General features: G+C 42.5%; 2 protein-coding genes across 2 annotated transcripts in view; one reads left to right on the forward strand and one right to left on the reverse strand.

The window, feature by feature from the left end:
* The window catches only part of LOC132461390 (trichohyalin-like), a 7,101-nt gene extending 2,196 nt beyond the window's left edge, over positions 1 to 4,905 (reverse strand). The window contains exons 1-4 of the mRNA XM_060056481.1: positions 4,749 to 4,905; positions 4,489 to 4,540; positions 4,155 to 4,406; positions 1 to 3,804 (exon numbers count right to left, since the gene is read on the reverse strand). Coding sequence (XP_059912464.1) covers positions 1 to 3,804; positions 4,155 to 4,406; positions 4,489 to 4,510 — 4,078 coding nt within the window. The 5' untranslated portion in view covers positions 4,511 to 4,540; positions 4,749 to 4,905. The remainder of the gene's footprint in view (positions 3,805 to 4,154; positions 4,407 to 4,488; positions 4,541 to 4,748) is intronic.
* A 1,716-nt stretch (positions 4,906 to 6,621) lies between these two features.
* cblb (Cbl proto-oncogene B, E3 ubiquitin protein ligase) overlaps positions 6,622 to 24,211 on the forward strand; it is a 41,457-nt gene continuing 23,867 nt past the window's right edge. The window contains 6 exon segments of the mRNA XM_060056482.1: positions 6,622 to 7,174; positions 7,712 to 7,889; positions 8,660 to 8,910; positions 19,822 to 19,968; positions 21,389 to 21,545; positions 23,569 to 23,690. Coding sequence (XP_059912465.1) covers positions 7,170 to 7,174; positions 7,712 to 7,889; positions 8,660 to 8,910; positions 19,822 to 19,968; positions 21,389 to 21,545; positions 23,569 to 23,690 — 860 coding nt within the window. The 5' untranslated portion in view covers positions 6,622 to 7,169.

Consider the following 24,211-nt stretch of genomic DNA (forward strand, 5'->3'; position numbering starts at 1 on the left):
GTAATTGTATCTTGTCAAGCCTCCCAGTCTCTCCTTTACCATTTAGATTCTCAGTGTGTTTTTGGACCAAAATACCATAGCTTTCATTGTTTTTCTTTTCGTTCTCATTTTTCTCCTTTTCTTCAGCCAGCTCCTTCTTTAGACGTTCTAGTTTTATCTTTAGAACCTCTAACTGATCCCTTTCTCTTCTGATCCTCTCCATCCTATCATCCAGTTCTCTCCTTCTCTTTTGCGTATTTGTTTGGAGGGATTCCTTTTCTCTTTGAATTTCAACCAACCGCATTCCAACTTCCTCTCTTTTTCGTATTTCCCTCTTAGATGACCTATCATTTTCTTTTCTTTTTGTTACCAACTCTGCCTTCAGTAGCTCAATCTCCCTTGTCTCTCTCTTGATGTGTCGCATTTTATCGTCAAGTTCGTGGGTTTGTTTTGCAATACCATCCCTTGCTTTGTTTATTTCTGTATACAGCTTTTGTCTTTCCTTTATCAGGCTCTCTCTCTCGGACTCAACCTGATGTTTCAACATCTCCATTTCCTGTCTTTCAGTTCTGAGACAAGCCCTTAATATTTGAAGGTCCTCCTTTTGTTCGTCCAGAGCAGACTCAGTCTCCATCTTCTGTTTGAGTTGGCCTTGAAGTTCCGCCATTTCTTTCATTTCTCTTTGTCCTTGGTCTAAATTGGCACTGAACTCAGTTTTCTCGTTTGTTTCTTCTTTGGATACAAGTTCTAAAATATCTTGCTCTTCTTTCTCCATGTCTCTTTCTTGAAATTGCTGCCTATCACTTACCACTTCTCTTTCCTGTCTGTGTAGTTTAACCTGTGCTAGATATGCCTCATCTCTATCGATATTGGAGTCCATGTCTACCCTTTGCTGACTGATTTCTCTATTGACTTTCTGAAGCTCAACGGTTTTCTGGCAAATCATATCAATGACACTTTCTAAGCTTTGTTTCTCTGCCTCAATCTTGCAGTTCAAACCCTTGAGTTGTGTCGGTTTTACTTGGTATTCCTCTAACTTAGTCTTAAAATGTGAAACCATACGTTCAATTTTATGTTTTACTTTGGATATGTTCTCGATCTGCTGGTCCACCTGCACCTTCTTCTGATGTAGTTTCATTTTTAAAATGTCCAATTCATCCCTCTCTCTGAGAGTTTTCTCTCGTCGCTGGTCAAGTTCTCTCTGCTGTTTCCTAATCATCATTTGAATCCATTTCATGTCAGTCCTCTCTTTGCTCAGATACATTTCACTTTGATCCATCGCATCTTTAACTTTGTTTAGGACATCTCTGATTTGTTGCAACAGCTGCAGCACTGATCCCTCAGCGTTCCCGCGGACCTCCGTAGGAGCCATGTCAATGCAGCTTTCTTCAGTTTCTTTCAATGATATTTGTTCTAATGATTCTTGTATTCTGTTAATCTCCCGAATCAAGGTTTGTATCCTGGCATTTCCTGACGCCGGTGGCCCCTCTGATTCACGTTCTATCAAATTTGCTGGTTTTGTTTGGTGTTCAGTTGTTAAAGACGCCACTGGCATTTCATATTCAACATTCTCTTCTTCATAACTCTGTCTGTTAACCTGTAAACGTACTCTGTACTGTACTGTCTGTTTGATCTGCCCGATTGATCTATCACCGTGATTTCCTACGTCCCTATTGTCTGACCCATCATCAGCCCCTTGCCGATAAAGGTTGCTTATATCCTCAATCAGTCTTTCCATCTCTTTGTGGTTTTGTTTTAAGTTGTCCATAGCCCCTTTCACTATCTCCTCTTCCTCTCCGAGTTTTGAGACATAGCTTTCGGTTTCCGTCCTATCCCTCACAGTCCTTTTTTGTTCCGTTTTATCCTGAAATCCAGCTTTTGAGCTGTGTTCAGGTGAATCCATATCCTGCTTATCCTGTGTAACCACCCTTGATGGTTGAATTCCCAGGCTTTCCTTTTCAATTGTTGAATACTTACCAAACGTTTGTTCTTCTTCACTTCGTTGACTGACATCCAGAAAGGTTTGTGTTGCCTTTTCCCTTGCAGTTGGTTGATCAGGGAGAATACTTTTTTTTGTAGCCTCCATGGGGGTGTGATCAATCCCTGCACTCGTACTCTGCATGTCCCCTTTCATCTCATCTATGACGCCCATGTTAGAACCAGACTCCTTAGTCTTCTGTTCCTCCTTCTCCAGCTGCATTTTCATCTTCATCACCTCCAGGGCATCCCTTTCCTGAGCAATCTTCTCCAATCTTTGGTCAAGCTCACGTCTTTGTTTCTGCGCTCTGTAATTTGTCCACTTGGTTTGGCCTTCGTCCTGTTGCATATCGGTTCTCCCTTGCTTGGGTGTCTGTGTCACCGTCTTTAACACATCTCTGATCGCTTGCACTTTATGAACCAACCTTTGGATTTTTGCGTTCACTCTGATCCCTTCACCTGCCCCCGCATTCTCTGTATCCGTAGCAAATTTACTTGCATCGTCCTTCTTTGACCTCTCTTTCTCTTCCATGTCTTCTTCTACTTGCGGTACAGTTTCCCTTCTCTTGTCAGCATCTTGCTGTTTCATCATGGTGCGCCTCATACTTTTCTCCAGGTTACTTTTCTTTGTGTCAATCTCAGTGTTCAAGACTTCCCTCTCTTGTATCTGTCTTCTTGTCTTTTCCAACTTTTCATCAAGCTCCAGCTGCTGCCTTTGAATGTTCTCCTTCATCTTTTTCACTTCGTCCATCTCTGTCTTCACAAACTGCCTATCTCTTTCTATGTCATCTCTCTGGGCCATTATTTCAGTTTTCACTCGGTCCTCATTCATTTCATGTATCGCTGCCGTCATCCGATCTCGGGGGGCTACAGTTTGCCTCTCTACATCATCTGTAATATGTTGTGACCTTGGTCTCATCACGGCTGTCAGTTGGTGTTCTGCGGGCCCCGGGGTTCTAGTCTCTGCGGAGACTTCCTGCCCTTCCAATTCAAGCCAAAGTCTTTCCACTGCTGCCTTCACTCGGTTCAGTTCATTCTTCATCTTCTCATACGGCTCATTGTCGTCAGGCAGTCTGGCAGTGTGCGAGTGATCCATCTTGTTCTTGCGTTTCTCTGTCTCTCTGATGTTTGTGCTTATTTGAAGTCGCATCCGCTTCATTTGCTTCCTTAGAAATGCAATTTCATACTTTGCCATCCTGAAGTTGTGTTTTATTTCAGCAATATATTTTTGCATTTGTCCTTCCACTTGCTTCGCTTCACCTACTCTTCTCTTGTTTTCCTGAATGTGACACTGGATGTCAGCCTGAATCTTTATGAATGCATCTTGCAGTTGTTTATTTGTTTTTGTCGGTTCTGTGTGCCTTATTGGCTTATCATGCATGATCAGTGCTTTGAATATTTCTCGCTCATTCATGAACTCATTTCGCCTGCAGTCTATAAGTTCTCTTTCTGTTTTGACATCAGCCCAGACTTTTTCAATTAGCTCTTTTTCCTTCCTTATATCTTCCTTGGTCTTCTGCAGTTTCTGAATAGCACCGCCTAGCTTAAATTCTAAAGTCATTATCAATAAATTCTGCTGTTGTTTTTCTGCTTTAAGATGAACAATTGATGATTGTTGTTCTTCGTTTCTTGCCTTCATCTGGACAATTTCAGCCTTTTCTGATTTAGTGTACTCGAAAAGTATTTCAATTTCTTTGATAGCTTGCAGTGTCTCTTGTTTTTGTTTTCTTAGATAGTACGTCTTGCTTTGCGGGTCAAAGTCGACTACTTTTTCTTCCAATTGTTCAGGATTTTCCAAAGAGTTACTCTGCTCGGTTTGGGTCATCTTGGAGTTTACTTGTCTTTGCTCTTTAAATGGAAGTAATACATGATCAATTGCTTTAAACTTTAGCCTCATAGTAACTTGTTGTTCCAATAATTTTATTCCCAACATTACTATCACACAGGGATAATAAAATGTTTGCATAAAAAAAATATGGACTCAAAGATGGTAGAACACCAAATAATAATTTGAACCGTATTTAAATATTACAATTTAGGATTTATTTTCTCGCAATCGGCATACCACGCACAAATGTTAAAAAAACGAATGCAGGGTCAGTTGATGGCCTTGAAATATGCATCCTATTCTATTGTCTTGGCCGTTAAAATATAGATATTCCTTGATTTATTTTATGTAAACCAAAAAGAAAACTCACCTGAAATTCCTACAAGCTCAGGCTCTTTCAGCGCTAGTATTTGGTAGAAGGCATCTTTGGCTTCAGATGTCCCCCTTTCCATAGCGTGAAACAGCGCCCTCAGCTGATCTTGCGGGGTATGAGCTTCGTTGATAGAAATCAGGTCCTCCTCGGATGATATCAGCTGCTGTGCAATGGAAGCCTCAACAATGGCTTCAGCTGATCTTACCCCAGCAAGGAGTTTGTCGCTGATTCCTTGCAGGAATGTGCCCACTGGAAAACACATTGTTGGTTTTATGAATTAAAAAATAAAATATCCACCATATTTAGCTGTAGCTTTTTTAATATAGTTTACCGTTGTATTGGTGTTTCGCCATGTTTTAATGGTGAAATGGATGTTAAGACCCCTGCAAAACATATCAAAGAGGAAACATTCTAAATAATTTATAAATAATTGAACATAAATAATTTCAATTCATGAAAAAAAGAAATGTAAAGAAAGATTTTCTAAAAACTCTTTTCCTCTGCAGGTTCGTGTTCTATGTATTACGCCCCTCATTTTAAGTTTTTTAAAAGCAAAAAAACATGTAAAAAGTTAAATTGCACTTCTCTCACCTCTGATGATTTTCAGTTCCAACTGCTCAAAGACATACAGTTCAAATAATGATCTATTTCATAATTATCCAAGTTCACAGTGTTGACTTGAGTTCTCAGTGTAACGCTTGGCTCAGTACTCCCAACAGAGATAAAAAAACAATATCACCCCCTAAAATAAGCTATCTCTTTAGCTCCACCCTGTTTTCTTCCCCAAAAAACCCACATGACAACGAGTGTTATTCAACATGATTGGACGACAGCTTAGAAAGAAGTGGTGGCGTTTTTATTTTTTCGCCATTTGTTTTTATCTAAACCTGACCATCTGTGATAAGGGTGACAAGGGGTGCGTCTCTGGCTTGGTGTCCCTGGACCTCCCACGGCCCTGTGAATAATCACACGTGCACAGGCGCTGTGGCGCACGTAGCCTACTCACACACTCAATGCACCTATCGAGGGAGACACATTCATGCATGATCTCACACGTGATCACACTGTGCTGCACGCCCAATCGGTTGATTGTATCGTGTTCATTTTGAATAATCACACACATACAGGCACTGTCACCAACCCAAAGCCCCTGCCACACGAAACACGGTGAAGACAGAGCAGCACACCAATAGGTTGTTCCCTTATACATTGATTACCTAATTGTCTATATGATCCATCCTGAACTAGGGCAAATACTCACAATCTGAGACCATATTTTCGTAAAACATCCTTTAAATTGCTGTAACAAATGTGTTATCAGTGGGGTTTTTATACTGTTTTCTAGCAGTCACACAAGTTTGAATAACCAACAGTGAAAATGGTGATGCAGGCACTACCTTTTGCTGTCATGAATACATGTGGTGTCTTTTTAAACTCTATACAGTAAATGTATAATACATTATACATACATTTTATACAGTGTATGGTTAAAATGGTCTCATTTCAAGTGAGGCTGCTATGTGTGCACGGTATGGCCTCTACTAACAGGATAATTAATTTGTCCCCTTCATAAATCAAGTCCAGCAAAAACGAATAGAGATAAGCAAGCATGATAGAGGCCATTTTTTTTTGTATTAAGCGGAGTTAAGCAGACTGCTGTTATGCGTTGGACTCCCTCTACTGGTCAGTAGCAGCGGGTCGTCCCAGTCTGGTTTCATAGGACACCGTCATTCAAACTCAAAGCATTGGAAACGTTAGGAATGTTGGCGAATAACCTATGGCCAAAGCAAAAGGTCACGGCGCAAGCACATCCAACCACACCACGTTGTTCAACTTCGCCATCTTCATGGAGAATATAGCCTACCTAAGGCCTACAAAAAGAAAACATGAAAACCTTGGGGGAAATAGGCCTACATGAAACCCGGTCAACCATGTTTTGTCTTTAAACGGGCCCATAGGCTACCTCGCAATAAGTGACACTACACAAAGACGGCTTATACATGAATTGTGACATAGGCAGTAAGATAAAAATAACAACTTCAGATAGACCTTTGGCTTGGTTCTCATAAGTGACACGTGTACTTTAAACGGCTTTTGTTTAATAGACGTTTCAACATACACAATAACACAAATATGCACATATTTATGTTTTTTTTTCAACGAATGTGAGAATTATGCGTGTTTGTGTGTGTGTGTGTGTGTGTGTGTGTGTGTGTGTGTGTGTGTGTGTGTGTGTGTGTGTGTGTGTGTTCGCGTGCGCACGTGTTTGCGCGCTTGCGTTCTTGTCTTATTGGTTTCTGACAAAATATACTGTCCGTGTTTGTGTGAGAAATAAGACGAAGAATGTGCTCGACCTTTTCTCGTGAGAATAGTTCAGAATAACGATGATGCACGGCCAATGTTTGCGGCATGCATATTTCAACGCTCACTACGCGTCCTGTGTCATTTCCGGAAGAGCGTTGCTCATGTTTCCAACAGCAGCAGCGGCAGCACAGAAAGTGAGTGGGGCGAAGAGAAGTGGACTTATCGATTTATTTGGGAGCGGCCCTTCGCTCACCAGTCGTTCAGCGCCCTCGTCCCACAGCCCGTCGCCGATTGGTGCACGCTCCAGTCCGTCATTTTTCTGATAGGTTCATGGAAAATTTTGCTTCATATGCAAGCCTATTGTCACTCCGCCCACCGCTGGGATTCTCCACTGTCAAGTCTGTAGGCTGGGTAGTACGACCGAATAGAGCACATTAGGGGCTTCAGGCTCGTCATGTATTTGAAAAACTCAAACGAAACTGTTGTGGATTAACATTTCAAGACGTTTCAAAAGGTGGACGGCTTACACTGAGTTAAGAAAACGGATACTTTCCCATTTGACGCTCCGTGCTGGATGTTGACCGAGTTGAGCAGGGTTTTATTGACGTTCACTGTTTTGGTGGCGTTCGCTCTAAGTTGGGACATGCCTGTTTTTCCTCCAAGCTAAGAACTCGATTTAGCGATGCATAAGCCCATGTGTTCGTAAAGATGAGGTAAGTTCTGTGTAACATTGTGGTGAGTCTTTTTGATGTCTTTAAAACCAGCGCTGTATTAGCGGCGATTCGGACTCAAACCATGTTTGTGTGATCTCGCCTGAGAGATGTTTTGGTTTGACTCATCACGCAGACGGACGCACAGCGTCCATAATCACTGTTGTCTATTAGTAGTTACAAGCTATTATAGTTACTAGTTAGTAACCTGACAGTAAGCAATCTATGAGATAATAAATGGTTATAAATACATGGATTGCAAAATCCAACCCGTTACCTTTTTTGTTTTCATGTGAAATCAACCGATGAAAAAGTGTAGGAAAATGACATAACCCAAGTGACAACACTTGGCTGCCGTTACTTCGGTTTAAACCCCCCAGAGCGTTCATTTTATATTCAAGTCCACAATATTTTTACTTTCTAAATTGATTAATGTTCACTAGTTGTGTACCTTCGATGCATTCAATGTATTTCCTTCACTTGCCATCACAGGTAACTAACGTCACACAACAACTTTCCCCTTACTTCTGTCCATCTTAGTTTACAGGAAATGGCAACTGCTCTGAGCGGCCGAAACCCGGGAGGACGCGGCCCGAACCGAAGCAAGGGTCGGATTTTAGGCATCATTGATGCCATTCAGGATGCTGTGGGACCTCCAAAACAAGCTGCTGCCGACCGGCGGACCGTGGAAAAAACATGGAAACTCATGGATAAAGTCGTACGTAATAGCATGTATTACAGCTGGCATGTATTCGTTTTGTGTGTAGACCCTCCTGCCAGTACTATCCAGCAACCTTGCTGGGGAGTTCCTGTGTAAGGGGAAATTTCTGGTTATCAATTGAATGCACATAAGCTTTAGATTACATTGGTCAATTTGTATTCAACATGAGGTCGGTAAGAGTGTATGTCATGGAAGAAGCCTAGGTAAAATATTATGTAATGGAAAATAACTGAAACCTGTAGCTGTACACACACACACACACACACACACACACACACACACACACACACACACACACACACACACACACACACACACACACACACACACACACACACACACACACAAAATACAAACACACACACGCACACACACACTAACACATTAACTTTCGGTCCTTTTACGTGGTTAACTTTTCACTCTGTGCCGCCAAAAATATGTTTTATTTCTCAGCCGCTGCAGCAGGATGTAACCTGTGTTTGCTATGAACTACTGTCATAACATTTTACGATTTGTGTAATATGTGAAGTGCATCACCAGGTTTCGAGTAAATAAGTCCACGTGTATAGCAAACAGTTTGTCGATTTCATATAACATCGAATAATGAAGAGTATGCTTAGGCGTTATAACCCATTTACAATTAAGTTTGCCATCCTTGGCATGAACATCGATGAATATACAAAAATGCTTACTTCATAACTCCTTTGACTGATCTCTGCTGATTCAGATTAAAACAGCTCAGACTAATTGATATCATTTCTTCACAGGTCCGGCTGTGCCAAAACCCCAGACTCCAGTTGAAAAACAGTCCCCCGTACATTCTGGATATCCTACCCGACGCATACCAGCACCTGCGGCTAATTTTATGCAAATATGAGGAGCACCAGAAACTGTCCCAGCTCAGCGAGAATGAGTACTTTAAAATCTACATCGATAGCCTCATAAAGAAGTCCAAGCGGGCCATCAGACTCTTCAAAGAGGGGAAGGAGAGGATGTACGAGGAGCAGTCACAGGACAGGTAGAGTAACATGCTATAGACTTGAGTACAACTAAAAGGGCAGCCCTTTTTTTGTCTGAAGTTGTTATTTTATTTACATTTTCCTATCAACATGTGTGTGAGGTGCAAGGTTGGTGGCCTTCATCCTGTCATGTAAGATAACATTAGAAAATAGGATGCACCATTACCCGATGAGGATGATGATGATGATGATGATGATGATGATGATGATGATGATGATGATGATGATGATGATGATGATAATTATAATAAGGGCACTGTGAGACATGTCCGGCCCAAGAAGCAAGAAGAACCAATTGAGTTAAAATGCTTACAGACACTCACTCACCTGAATTAAAGCTCCTGTCTTTATTAACGGTCTCTCCCTAAAACCTGCTTTCTCGTCACGTCCTCGTTGTGTTTGTTTGTGTGCAAGCACTGCGACGTACAGGATGTGTTGTACTGTTGTGTCCTTGGAGCGGGCAGATGCTGGCCTTTTAGGATAATACAACAGACAGGAAGTGCCGTTGATGATTGGCTTCTTTCATTACTCAGAGCCCAACGAGGCTGAAAGACATTTCTGTATAATTGCATTATTTTTAAGTGTAATTCCTTTGGCGGAGCGAAATGGACTAACTATCATTGTTTTATGGCCATGAAGTCTAAACTTGGCTTTTAGAAAAGGTGTGTTTTTCTTTCTTTTTTGGTTTTCAGTGATAATAGAAACTTATCAAACAATATTATCTGATATCTATGTGTTTTTTTATGATAAAATTGACAGGGGCAAACGGAGGCCTTGTGAGGTTAATGATGATGATACAAGATGAAAGGTTGGCTTACCTAGTTGGGGTAATGGAATGGTCCCTTGGCTCTCTATGGGGCCTATCAAGTTGTGAGCAGTTTTGGTGGGGGGGGGGGGTCTTTTGTGTGTGTGTGTGTGTGTGTGTGTGTGTGTGTGTGTGTGTGTGTGTGTGTGTGTGTGTGTGTGTGTGTGTGTGTGTGTGTGTGTGTGTGTGTGTGTGTGTGTGTGTGTGTGTGTGTGTGTGTGTGTTTAAGGGGGATGAGGGGGTCCCTCCTCTTGTCACCTCTTGTCAGGCCTTGGGATGGCTCCAGATGGGCAAACAGCCCTAAACACACTGAAACGCCTGCCAGGTGGAGGTGGAAAAGGGGAACGTAGAATAAGAGTAGAGCTTTAGGACTCTCTTTTTCTCTCCTCTGCCAAGGGCTTCTGCTAAGCCTCCGTTTCTCCACGCTGCACCTCCTTGCAAAGAGAATTATGCAAAAAATGGGCATTCACATACAAATGTCACATTTCAGCAATTTCCTGGGCCATGCATTCGATCGCTGGATGTGAGAGTTGCTGACGCCGTTGAAAGATGAGCTTTGCCATTCCTGATACCGGCCAGGAAAATATGTTTGAAAGATATTTGATTTGTGGTACAACAACAAAATCAGCTTTGAGGCTGCACTATTTCCTTCTCGACAATGGCTTAATTGCATTATGGTCAGTTAGTATTGACGGATACAGCGGATGTAAGAGAAATAAGACAGAGAGGATAAATAGGAACTGCTTTATATGAAGACTGCATTTGAAGAGATGGAAACGTATTTTTTTCTCTCTAATACGCAAAGCAATTGAAGACAGTTATTGATTTAGCCCGACGGTGTCCAGTGATTTTCTCTCTCTTATTGCTCAATTCAGAGTTTTTTCTTATTCCCTTTGTACACAGTGAAGGCCGATTCTGGCACAGTTTACTTCCTGTTGGTATACATTTTGTGGTTGGTTGCGCTCCAACGGTGAGTGTCTGATGTCCTTTCTCTAACCACGGCTAAAATATCTCTCCCTTTTGTCAACATTTATGGGCCGTTATTTAGTCTTTAAAGTCCAATCACTCGCTCCAGAATGTAAACAACTGAGTCTTGCATCCAAGCCACACATTAAAGGAGAAGGAGAGGGAAGAACTCTATATACATGTGTGCTTCTTATTCTTAGTTGACGATAGGAAAAAGCTTTTACCGGCCCTGTCTTATGCTTTGTACGTATCTTTATACGACTTTCAGCCAGAAATTACAATTGTGCAATTCATGTTCTTAAGTGAATGCTGGCTCACATCAAACAATGTAAAAAGCTAACAATGACTTCAGTAACATTAATTATTTTTGGTCAAGGCAAATGCTATTAGATTAAAGTGGTTTGAAAGACATTATGGACGTATCGCTGTTATTGACTTGGTGTTTCATAACGTTCAATGATTACATTTGGCATCGTTATGACATTACTGTCATCCTCTGCCGGGGGTCTTGCATGCAACCCAAGGATGGTTAACATGGATGTCTTGTTTTTACCAAACCATCATGAACTTCATAGTTTAGTCTGGTCTATTATTGTTGAGGAGAAAGGGGACATGGATGATTAAAGCCTGAGGGTGGCGAAGAAATGTGAGACTATTGAGCGGCACTATTGGGACAAAATCATTTATATTTGTTTTTAAGGCTTTTTATTATTTATTTGCTTGCCAAAACCGAATACTGTCACATCCCATTACGCTATGGAAAACAAACTTTTGTCTTTTCATGGCATGATGATTTTGTACGTATAATAGCCAGTCCTAAACCGAGGCAGAAGAAGAATCCTCACATTCTTCAAGAGGCCTTTTCGACATCTCGGGACCCTATGACACATAACAGTGGACAGCCCACTCTTCGCAGCCATGTATGGCGTAGAGTCAAACTCAAAATACATTCCCTCGTTTTGCAAGCCCTCTCTGAATTTGAAGCATTCAGAAAAAATGGCGAATGGTATGTAGTATATTAGCAGCTTGTGCTGTTTTTTCTGTACTTATTAATGTTTTTTTTAAGTCTGTGAAACAAAAACAACTTCAGGTATGAGAGTCATTCAACTCAAAGAATGTGTGACAAGCCAACGTGTCTGAGCAAGCACATTGTATGATTATCATACAATCTGTATGACGTCACCTCACATATTGTCACGTCATACAGGTGTGTTCCACTTAACATGTCACATGGCACTTCCATAAGCAATATAGCATGATTTGCATTTCCTAAGCCTGATGGTATTTATTCTTAGCAAAAGCACAAGATGAAGTGCCTGAAGACTGCCCTCACAGGTTTCTGGAGGACTTGGCGAAGTTTCCCTGGAGTTTCACTACACATGTAGCTAACCCAACTGCCAATTATCATGGAAAAACTCTGTCACAGAGTCAAAACGACTGAAGTTGGGAGGTTCACAAACAAATGACCCAAGAGCATGTGCGTATTTTTTTGTGCAGAAGAGCAAAATGTAAGTTCTTCTTGCAGCCCTTTACTATTTCTAGAGACTCTTTCTTTAAAGGCATAATCAATAGTGGTCAGCCCCTCTGTCAAGGCAGCGATTAACTAACAAAGAGATAAAGGGGAGGATTTTGTTTAACCTTGAGGGGTAGACTTGACTCGTAATGCATGGCGTGACACACAACCTCCTCCTGACAAAAGGTGATCCCAGGGGGCCGACGGGGAGAACAAATTCCCTGTCCACTTTTTTTCAGGGGGAGCCGGAACAGCCAGGCAGAGCAGCATCTGGTGTGTGTGCCCCGGAGAGGCTGCCTACCCCATATGTGGCCCGCTGCTGTCTCGGTCGCAGCCTGTCTGGCACCCGTCCATATCACATGCTTGATTAACCGACGCTTGACTAACCTTCACCCGCCTCCCTGCCGACACCATACCCGAGGGCTGAGCTCTCGCCCCTGCTCCACGACGTGTGACCATCCCACATCCCTAGTTCTATTCTTGGTACCCCCCGACACCCCTCACAAACCTCCCTACTTCTTCACCGTCCTTCTTTCTGGTCTCCAGTGCGGGCCGCCCTCTGATCAGAACACCTGATACCGTCTCGGAGAATCACTCATTCTCATCCCTCGCGGCCAAATTCAAATTGACGGTTTGAATGTCAATATCGCCATTAAAAGGTGTCGGTGTTTCACCCTTGCGTTGGCAAAACCGTGAGTTATGTGGTTTAACATGTGAGAGGCGATATGAGTGGGTAACTTCAACAGAACCATGGTCTGAGTGTGTTTCAGTTCGATTAGATTCAGTCTTTTTATTTTTTGCACCTTTTTGGAACCGTTTTATTTTCCTCCCCCACCCCTGTGTTTGCTTGGCTCCTAGACCTTACTCGGCACAAATAGGAATCAGCAAAGCGGCCCGTCACTTACTGGGAGAGTAAGTGGATGGGGGTTTTGTGCTGATTTTAGAATATGTCTACTTCCTTCTTCGCATTCATATGTAATCCTGTTAATCCGTCAAACATATTGGCAGTAAGGTGACAAAAACTGACCATATAATTCTTTGTTTAGCGACGTTTGTCTCTACATTTGAGATTAAGAGAGTGTAGAGCCGGGCATAGACCAACAGTAAATGACATTGACATATCATAGGGCTGTGGCCTGAATAACTCTTGCTGCAGTGGCTCGACTGACTGAATGAAATGTGATTGGCCACAAGGTAGCTGTAGACATGTTTTGTTGCTAAATAGGACTTCTGCCAATAGAGGGTCTGTAGATGTATTTGAAATACATCTATATAGTTTCAAATGTTGTGGAAAGTCAGGTCACTTTCATTCCTGTTTATTTCAATGGATGGTGTGCTTTGGTTTAGAAAGCTGTGATTGTGTGTGTGTGTGTGTGTGTGTGTGTGTGTGTGTGTGTGTGTGTGTGTGTGTGTGTGTGTGTGTGTGTGTGTGTGTGTGTGTGTGTGCATGCATATATATTTCTGGCAGTAACCGTTTGCTTTTGAGCCGTATTAATAGCTTAAAGATTCTGCAGGTCTTTGAGGAGAGAATTAAGATTATGTTTCTAGCTTCCTACCACATGTTTTTGGTGATGGCTTTAGCTGCCCATCTGCGGTCTACAGGGATGTGTGGATGCTATGTGTGGAGCATATGGGGAGTGATTTGCCCTGCAGGGCGTTTTCTAGCCAGGCATTATTAGAAATGCCTTTAGCAGCATCCTAAAGTAATTGTCTCTATATCAGCTGAAGTGGAAGTGCACTGTTCTTTACACAAGAACAGCATTTCATTGGTTACCACGCCCACTTCACTGATCATGTAATATAAATGAAGTATTAATTATATTCAGTACAAATATTTGTATCTTATGCATCTGGTGTAAAATAAATGGTTATGCCGTCTATATGCATCTCGGTAATCAGTGAATCAGTTATTGGTATTGAATTAATGTTGTAATCTTGGTATCTGCATAGTAAATAACAATTTTAAATTATAGTTATTTTTGATCTATTGAAGTAGACACTTCAGAGTTAGGGCTGAGCCTCAATTCAGTATCTTGGCGTATTGTTTCAACATTACATTACCAGATTACCACGCTTTCATATGTAGTAGAGTAGTAGTAAATTATTCTGGAGAATTCTGGAGAATTATTCTGCATAATTAAGTAGTGAAGGAGGTATTGTGTATGATGGAGAATGAAAATATACTGAAGATGCGATTTCTGTTCATAATACTGTATAATGAAATCAATAGCTATGAAATGACTAAGTTTGTCTTGTACCTGCTTCTTACTGCCAGAGAAACCATTAGATGAGGCATTTAGAGTTTCCACTTTAGTCACTATAGTACTAGGTGGGAGGACAGTAATATGATGTGGTTGCAATTCTTACAGATTTGGCTAATGGAGGTGCATGACTAAACAGGAAATGGATACAATACAGGATATGATAGGATTATACCCTGCTGTTTCCTCACTCATAATATTTCTAAAGAAGTTCGACTGGAATCATCTTGTAATGAATGTATTATTATTTTTATATTTAGCCATTCTTTTTTACATTTTTACTGATAGATTTACAAGGGTACACTACAACATTTAGATAGTTCTGCAAAAGTAAAACACTGCAGAGATTGTTGGAGTAATTGTTTTATTTGGGCATATCAGCATTTATTCCATGTGTCAGGCTTGAAATTCTAAATTTACTCAATAATGCTGACGTGAAATATGCTCCTGGGGCCACGATCTCAGCCGCATATCATATCATCTATAGTTTAACAAAGTGGTCAGAGCTCACAAACAGCAAATTAGCTTTTGTGTTGCCACAGGCTCAGCCCACTTCTTGTTTACCCAAGTATGCCTTGAAGTTGCTCTGACGCTCATAAGCAGTCTTTCCCATGTACGGGGGACGAATGGGGACGTTGGGGGACAAGCTGAGGGAGTGGCAGTGAGATGAGTAAAGCATTACAGCAAGTGGAGCCATCTGTGGAGGAAGTGTGGAAGGAAGTGGGGAGGTGAAAGAGTATTGGTCAGTATCCAGGGCTGCTGGGGAAGGGGAAGAGGTGGGACAGGGGTAGGATCAGGGTGACTGGGTGTACTGGGTGTATCTTTTTATCTATTCCTTCTTTTCATTCATTGTTGTTGACCTGTGCCTTGCCGAAACCCTGCTGTGCAATGAATGTGAGACTCGTAAACTTCTGATTTGCAATGTAAAATGTGTATAAAACTCCCATGGCGTGTGTGGGTGACCGTTCCTTTTGGAGCTCTTGTCCTAACTGTAAATCGTTTGATATTGGACATTGAATGTGAAATTGCAATCACCGTCGTTGTGCCTGAATGGTGCATATATCATCACATTGCTTTCTCCCCACCTTTCTACTCTAGCTTTTTTATCCCTCTAATATTTTAGTATTAGCGTATTAGAACGTCCCCGACTCCCGCTCCTCGATTTGGTCACCTAATGAATAGCATTTTAAGAGTCTTCTCTCTCCTCTTTCGCTGACTTAATGGACAGCGTCGCCCTGGTATTAGCTCTTTTTTTTGCCAACAACACACTTTGAGCAACTGTGTGAATAATTGATGTTATAATTGGTCCTCAAAAAACAATCTAAAATACACTTGCCAGAGTGTGGAGTACTCAGCCGCTCACTCTTCCTTCTCCTGCTACACGCCTCCTTGCAATTATGTCATGATGTGTCGTTATCTCTCACAAATACACCTTTTATGCAACTCCCCTCTCACCTCTCACCCCCTCTTATTCTCGGGGCTAATGAATTGAAGAGCATAAGGTGCCCGGTCATGGCCGCTATCTCCCGAAGACTTTTTTTTATAAAAAAGGAAGAGGAATGAAACGCTAAATCTCATCTAATCCTCCCAGGCCCAGAATCAGCCAGCAAGTGATAAGAAAAAACTGCTGAGGCTCACGTCTACCAGGGAAATTCAGTGTTGTCAGTTATGTTTAGTGATGCTACCGTATCGTGTGCATGCCCCGCTATTTCTACCCTAAACGCTAGCATCTTTCTAGAGATTGTTGCTGGTAGAGCAACACGAAGATGGCAAAACTCATTTGGCAAAATAAAAAATAAATAAATGATTTATATATAAACATATATATGTAAATGAGCTTAGCTTCATCAAAACTTTTTATTTTCCCCTGAAGATGTCTCCTAAGCCATTCAGGCAAGGTAGCAAACATGCTGAAACATGATGAAACCACATCAGCTATTTTCCATGATCTTATGTGGTGGCTGCTGTTTGCTACCTCGATTTAAGCCATGCTAGGGGTTGTAAACACACACACATCATAGCGCCACGTAGTCTAACGTAGTCTAATGTCAATATTTATTTTTATCTCTTTGCTATACCACCCTTTGAAATAAGGTAGTGCAACACTGTAGCAACACGATGGAGCCACGTATGCTATTCACGTATCCTATCATTGTGTTGCTTGCTATCGACAGACTATTCAGTCATTTCAGTTTGCTTTGCTTCCCTTCCGTTTAAAAATAATGAAGTGACAAATTTGAGCAAAAAAGGGAACAGTTGAATCATGCGTGTGGACTGTGGATCACTGATGGTTTGATTCAGGACATGTATACATTACTTTGGGAGAAATTAGCTAGATAATGGTTAGGCTCGCTGTCACCGGCCTTGCTAATCGACACACACAGCATTAGGAGCACTAATGAATGGTTACTTGAGTGCCGGGTCTTTTAGAACTCGATAGAGCGGCAAACACAGACCTCTTAATGGTTGTTGATGGGGCTTGTCCCACCGTACAAGGAGGGACAAACCCTGTAAAAAAACACATTATTGAAACGGGCCCTGAACTCAAACTACCCGACGGGTACACCTTGCTGTTTCGCTGATCAAAAGGGACGTTTCACTTCAGCTCGTTTGTTCCAGAAATTATGCACAGGTGGATTACCTCACACTCATAGATTCCTTTTACCGAGCTGTGCTCATTAAAGGTTGTAATGCATAACATCCTGCCCCTGCATATTGGTAGGAGAGTGTTCAGTGTCTGTTCTGCTTGGATTGCGTTCAGCTAATGTCCATTATGTTACCATCTTCATCTACTCTCTCAGCCATCCCTCTTCTTTTTAAAGGGAAAGTGCTGAGAGCGCTGGACCCAGTTCAGGTACCAGGGCTGGACCCAGTAGTAAGAGTACAATGCCAGGATTCCCCAGACTGATTAAAGCGCTATTAAGTGACTGGAGAATGACTGGAAGGGCATGATTCACTGTGGAGGCTAATTGGTTTTATTGTCGATAAACAATAACGCTTTGTTATTCATTAAATGCCATGCTTATCTTACCGGCACGTCCACCCCCCCCCCCCCAGCAACCTTCACCTTCAGCCAACTTACGAGCTCTTTACGTTTATTTGTCTTTTATCGTTTTTATTGAAATATTTTTCATTTGACTCAATATAGCCTTCATTATCTCACTTATCATTATAATCAGTTAAGCCTGTCACTAAGAATTGAGGGAATGTTCAGAGCAGTGTATTGCTCACGGATGGTAGATTTGCCTGTACAAATGTCATTTATTGGTGGTATCTCCTGATGCCACCTTGCTAGGATCTGAGGATATTTTGGGCTGTCTAATCTCAGTCTGTGCAGCTCTCTCCCCTGCTTCCTTTGTCCTGGAGCCGATTGACGAGACACCTCCAGCTTTGACTGCTCAGTGACCTTTAAAGGTTGAGCGTTGCGGCCTATATATCGTTATAAATATTTTATTGGGCTGATTTTGTTACAACAAGCTACTATTCCATGCACCTCGCGATTCACTGCCAAAGCTTTCGGCTTTCTCCCAGAGTGCATTTGATGCACAATTAAGCCGGAGTTGTAAAGTGAAATCCTAGATCAATGCTGGGTGAGCAGAAGGATAAGGAGCCTGCCTCGAGCGCTTGCTGATTGTCAGGGACATTTTTTGGACAACATGGCGATGCATAACTTGGCACTTTCATTTAAAATGTGCCGAAAGCTATGACCTGTTGCAAATCTTTCTGCTGGTTGAATTTAAACATTTTAATTCCTTCTGCAGGCTGCGATGAGATGCCGTCGAAATGGTCCGGTCTGCCAAACTCTTTGCAGTTTGTTTGCTATCATTGTTCTTGGATTCTGACTCATTGGTGCTCCGATTCTGACTCACTGTGTCGGATTCTGACTTTTGGCCAAATAGGGGTTCTTCTGTCATCATTTTTGTTCAATAGACAAATACCACCACATTAACATGGATTCTGCTGTAGAAGTTACAAGTCAAAGTTAAATTCCGTGGTTTTTGATGACGTGTCCTACATTTGAAGAGTGTTGGAGACGCATAACACAGACTTCAGAATACCCTGCATAATGCTGATACTACAAACAAACCAACGCGTTAGCACACGCTAAAATACCATAGCCAGAATGTGGTTAAGGACCATCAAGACCTACTGTGGAGATCTGGCACAACACAGGATAATATTAACATAATTGGCTGTTTCCCAATCCACAACACTTGTATCCTTGTGTGTGATTTCGGAAGTTCTTCCAACATGTTCCAGATTATATTCCTCCAAGCCAAATGCGGAGTGATTTAGACTGGAAGTAGCGTTTAAGTGAGCTAAAAGTTTTCTGCATGATTGAGACACACTTTTTATTTTTTACTTGCCGACGAACACCCTTCCTTTGTTTTTGTTTTTTCGGCTTTTCAAGGATTCGAGAATCCAAAAGTTGCCGGTCCGAAGTTGTGCTCAAGGTGTGAGTCGTACGCCGTGCACATGTGTGTGTGCACACACACTGCCCTCCCAAAGCTGGTTATCAGGACCCCGCAGCCCGTATTCTCCCTTTGTTCCATTCATGCACACCTTGGGCAAAGTCACCCCGTCTGCCTTGCTTGTGCGCTCTCTTCCGCTGTCTGTCTGTTAGTCTCTGCGTGCACGCGCGTGTTTGTGTGTGTCTAGCTGCCTGTTTTCTTATCTCTGGGAGCTCGACAAATCCCAGCGCCCAAAGCAGTGGGATGAGGGAATCAACAATATTCCCTTCTCCTACCCTGGTGAAAAAAAAATCAAGAAATAAGCAGACAACTGCCAAAACAATTAATGCTGGGCACATCCTTTGCTAAATCCCTTGAAGATCAAAGAATTGGGCTCTGCATCTCTGTATGCGAATAATACTGTAAGATAACACGTCCCATGCTGTATGGGTCTAAACGGCAACAATGCTAATCCTCTCCTACCCCCAGGCCAAGCAAGACGTATGGCTAAACAGATCAAAGCCTGCCTCTGCCTTGATTATTAGGTAGGGGAAAAATGCAGTTTTTAAATATTTACTGTATATTATAAACACTTTTCTTCGTGTCTTCATGTTGACAGCAGGCGTTGAAGTCTGGCACCAACTGTTGACACATAGGGGAAGATATTGTTGATATGCAACTTGAAATGATTCGTTGGAAAGGATTGTCATTTTTGGGTGATTTTGACATTGCAGGTCTTAGGCTTATTGATGTATTTTTCTCTTTTTCTTTCTTTTTTTGCATAACGATGTTTGCATGACATAAAATCCATTCATTTTTATTTTTTAAAAGCATTGGAGAAGAGCACCAGAGCTCATTAATTTAACGGTCATGCTCTGTGTGTGGTTCTTGTTGTCTTTTCTGTGGTTCTGCAGGAGAAACCTGACCAAACTGTCCCTGATCTTCAGCCACATGCTGGCGGAGATCAAAGCCATCTTCCCCGGGGGACACTTCCAGGGCGACACCTTCCGCATCACCAAGGCCGACGCCGCAGAGTTCTGGAGGAGATTCTTCGGAGACAAGTACTGTGACCCAAATGTTTTTAGTGGTTGTTGTGCTTGTATTTCTTGTGTAAACACGGCTGTCTGACCCCAAGCTCGCTAGTGGTCCATAGGGGCCACACAAAACGTTCTGCCGCACTCGGAATATGATTCCCGGAGGAAAGGAAGGTAACGAGGGTGTGTGTGTGTGTGTGTGTGTGTGTGTGTGTGTGTGTGTGTGTGTGTGTGTGTGTGTGTGTGTGTGTGTGTGTGTGTGTGTGTGTGTGTGTGGTAATGCTTATTTTGCAAAGAGGGCAGTTACACATGCTGTGCACCGACACACGCACACGTACACACACAAACACATCCGCCAGCCACACCCTGCTGAAATCCAATGCTACGCACAGATACTCTTTGTCCCCTCAATTAGCAGTAGAACCCATGAGAAGGCACTACTTCAGTCCTTCCGGTCGTTTGTGCACACACAAACATTCAGACACACACACACACACACACACACACACACACACACACACACACACACACACACACACACACACACACACACACACACACACACACACACACACACACACACACACACACACACACATTCATAAGCATGCCAGTGTTGACAACAGCTCACCATTCTCTCGGTGCTCAGTGTGCAGTACAGTCCATATTTGTCCTGGATTGTTTTGTTTTGTTTCTCTGTCGACACCTCCAAAAGTTTGTGTACGGCAACGGAAGTGGAAACTTAACGCAGGGCTATTTCAGTCTGGTTGATTCCTATTGAAAAATCACTAAATAGTTTTCCTTATCCAGTATTCAGAGTTCTATGTTTTATTATAGAACGCGTTGAGCTTATTCTTATGTCAATACTTGTAACATTTATAACAGTCAGGGTCGAACCAAAACTACATAAATTTACTGTGTGCCTTAATTAGCATGAATTATGGCACGTTTTGCTCATAATGAGCACCCCTTGTTGGATGAGGCTGTAGGCCGCCAGTTTCACATTCATACTCATATTGTTCCACCTGGTACGAAGATAGCAACGTTTCTCCCCTTTATTGTCTGACTACCTCCTTAGTTAATCACATCACCGGTTCCTCAATGGCAATGGAAAGCTTGTTTCACTGTCACCGCATCTGCCAACCAGAGTATGAATGGAATGACTCGTATCATGTATTCGCGTGACAATTGTTAGGGCTACAGGGCTTTTTTTACCCCAAAGAGAAAACAAACCAAACAGAAATGGTTACTATTGGAGACTGATATTAATAATGAAGTACAATTACGGTTTGATTGTGGATATTGCAAAATTTAGCTGATTTTCCGGGAGGGCCACCATGTGTCACAAAGAAAGACACGGTTCGTTTTTCGATGGACGGAACGAAGAGGGTAGACTGATTACTATTTGATTACTGACCCACGTCCCGGACCTCTGTCTCTCCTGCAGGACGATAGTGCCATGGAAGGTCTTCCGACAGTGCCTTCACGAAGTGCATCTCATCAGCTCCGGGCTGGAGGCCATGGCCCTCAAGTCCACCATCGACCTCACGTGCAACGACTACATCTCCGTGTTCGAGTTCGACATCTTCACACGCCTCTTCCAGGTCGGTTCGGCACAGCTTCAGAAACATCGTTATTGTTTGTATTTCTTTAGTTCATGTTTCTTACATTTTGTTCATGTATAATGACTTATTTTGTCCTCTTTATCGTCAACATAAACACATTCCCTTTGAAATGGATTCTTTTCAAAATAATTTCCCTGGATGATTAATGTGAGACGTGAATTAATAACCCATGGCTTTCGAGAGCAGACTCGTCTTCTTTCATGCTCGTTCTTTTGTTTTATTTTCTTGGTATCGTGCCGGATAGCATTTGGCTCTGACCAACTGTTCACACACACACACACACACACACACACACACACACACACACACACACACACACACACACACACACACACACACACACACACACACACACACACACACACACACACACACACTAACCCAACCACAGTGGCGATTTATTAGCAGTCATAACGTGCACTTCGATCACCTGCTGTTAGATTTACGTGCCATCTCACCCACCCTCCACGCTGTCCCAGATAACAGATTCAGCGCTTCAAGACTCAGCTTGTTGTTGCTTCTTAACCTCCCTATACCTCAAAATACCGGCCAAGGTGCCACTAGTGCCTTCCCGGAACCAATTGAACACAAGAAAAAAATAAGCCTGCAGATGTCATTTTCCCTCAGAGGCGTTCGTTAAAGAAGTGTGTGTTTGCATGTGAATGTGTTTGTCTGTTTTTGTGTGTATGTGTGTGTGTGTTCCCCTCCTACTTCCCCTGCTGCTTTGGATATTTTTGAAATATTTGCTCTGGGTTTTTGGATGTGCGTTTTGGTTTGTTTTTATTTTTGATTTTTTCAAATTTGTATCCTTTTATAAGAGTCTAGTTTTTTGTCCGGCCCTTGACAGATTGCTGGCCCATGTGGCTTCAAGATGTATGTGTGTGTGTGTGGGCGGCTGGGGGCCCCTCAGCATGCGCGCTTGTGCTTTGGCAGGATCCCCTGCTCTCTTTAGTCTGTTTGGATCAACAGTATTACATTGTGGCCATGAGCGAAATAGAAAATAAGTTTTCCTTTTTTTCTACCAACTTCAATGTGATTGCAGACTGCTCCAAATGTGTGTGTTTGTACAGAAGAGCATTCCCAGGGCAGCAATTATAGCTGTCGACTTAAATTTGAAGTACGCCAAACAGCATTAACGTTCCCTCAAGTGAAAAGGGAGCATAGTAGAAGGACCTGGATTGGTGGGGTTGGAACGGCGATTTGATTGACTTTAGGAAAGGGGATATCAATCCAAGTCTAGGCTGATACACACAAACGCACACTCTGATGCCGACATGGGTCTTCCCTTGATCTGGAGTGATTCAGTGGTCAGGAAACGTGGGACGAAAAACATGAAATATCCTGACGATGAATAAGGTGAACACGAGGGGTTCCAAACGGAAACGCTGGAAAGGCTGTCAAACCCCTAAACCCGCCAACCGACCAAGCTGTTTTTCTGATAGATCGCTACTAACAAGATCAAGGAAGACGCATCCGCTATCTTCAGACACAAGCTTGATCAAAGACATCCCTTCATCCTTGCACGTTTTTTAAGGTTAAAAAACCTAGAGATATTGCCGTGATGTGAATCACATCAGGTTCTAACCATCTTAAAAATAGCATCGGCATATGTGTGCATCGTACATCCATTGCGTGACCTTGTTAAAAATAGTGTGACGACACAAGGTGTGTGGGGTTATCTGGCCTCCTAAAGAGGCTGCCCCCAGGATTAACTAGGATCAGCCCCCCCAGTTCTCCCTTGCCGACCCCCACCCTCCTCCACACAGAAACATTCTCCAGGGATATGTGGGTCCACAAAATGGATCGAAGTTTGTTAGCAAAAATGCAAACATTCTCTCATCGTGTGTGTGTGTGTGTGTGTGTTTGTATGTATGTTTGTGGCTAGCTTTGCTGCCATTCCGCCCGGGACAGCTGTGTACGTGCTGTTTACAAACTAGCGAGCTCATGTGTAAATGTCTGCGTCGTGTGTCCTCCTAACCCTCTCTCCATGTCACCTTCCCAGCCTTGGGGGTCCATCTTGAGGAACTGGAATTTCCTGGCGGTGACTCACCCGGGCTACATGGCGTTCCTCACTTACGACGAAGTCAAGGCCCGGCTGCACAAGTACATCAACAAGCCCGGAAGGTGAGGTGTTCATTTCGGCTTGCGTCAGAGTGTGTGTGTGTGTGTGTGTGTGTGTGTGTGTGTGTGTGTGTGTGTGTGTGTGTGTGTGTGTGTGTGTGTGTGTGTGTGTGTGTGTGTGTGTGTGTGTGTGTGTGTGTGTGTGTGTGTGTGTGTGTGTGGGGGGGGGTATATATGCGTTTTTGGGCTTGCATTACCAAGGATGTTTCGGTTGAATGACCCCTAAACCTAACCCATTAATGAATAATTTGAACAGAATTGCTAGGGAATCTGATCCCATGTTCCCACAGTGTTTGAAACAGAGTGGTCAATATTTCACAGGCACAGACAACTCAATGAAGCACATAATCTCTTGTTACAAAATCTCTCCAAAAACGTTGAAGGTTAAACTTATTGAAGGCCAGTTATCCTTAACCTTTACACATGCTGACATACTTAATAACTGACTCATCAACGCATGAAACGTTTCTAAGCAGCGTATTGAGGGAGGTCTGAAATAACAGGTAGGTGGCTAATACAATTAT

This window comes from Gadus macrocephalus, chromosome 7 (assembly GCF_031168955.1).
Source record: "Gadus macrocephalus chromosome 7, ASM3116895v1".
Lineage (NCBI taxonomy): Eukaryota > Metazoa > Chordata > Actinopteri > Gadiformes > Gadidae > Gadus > Gadus macrocephalus.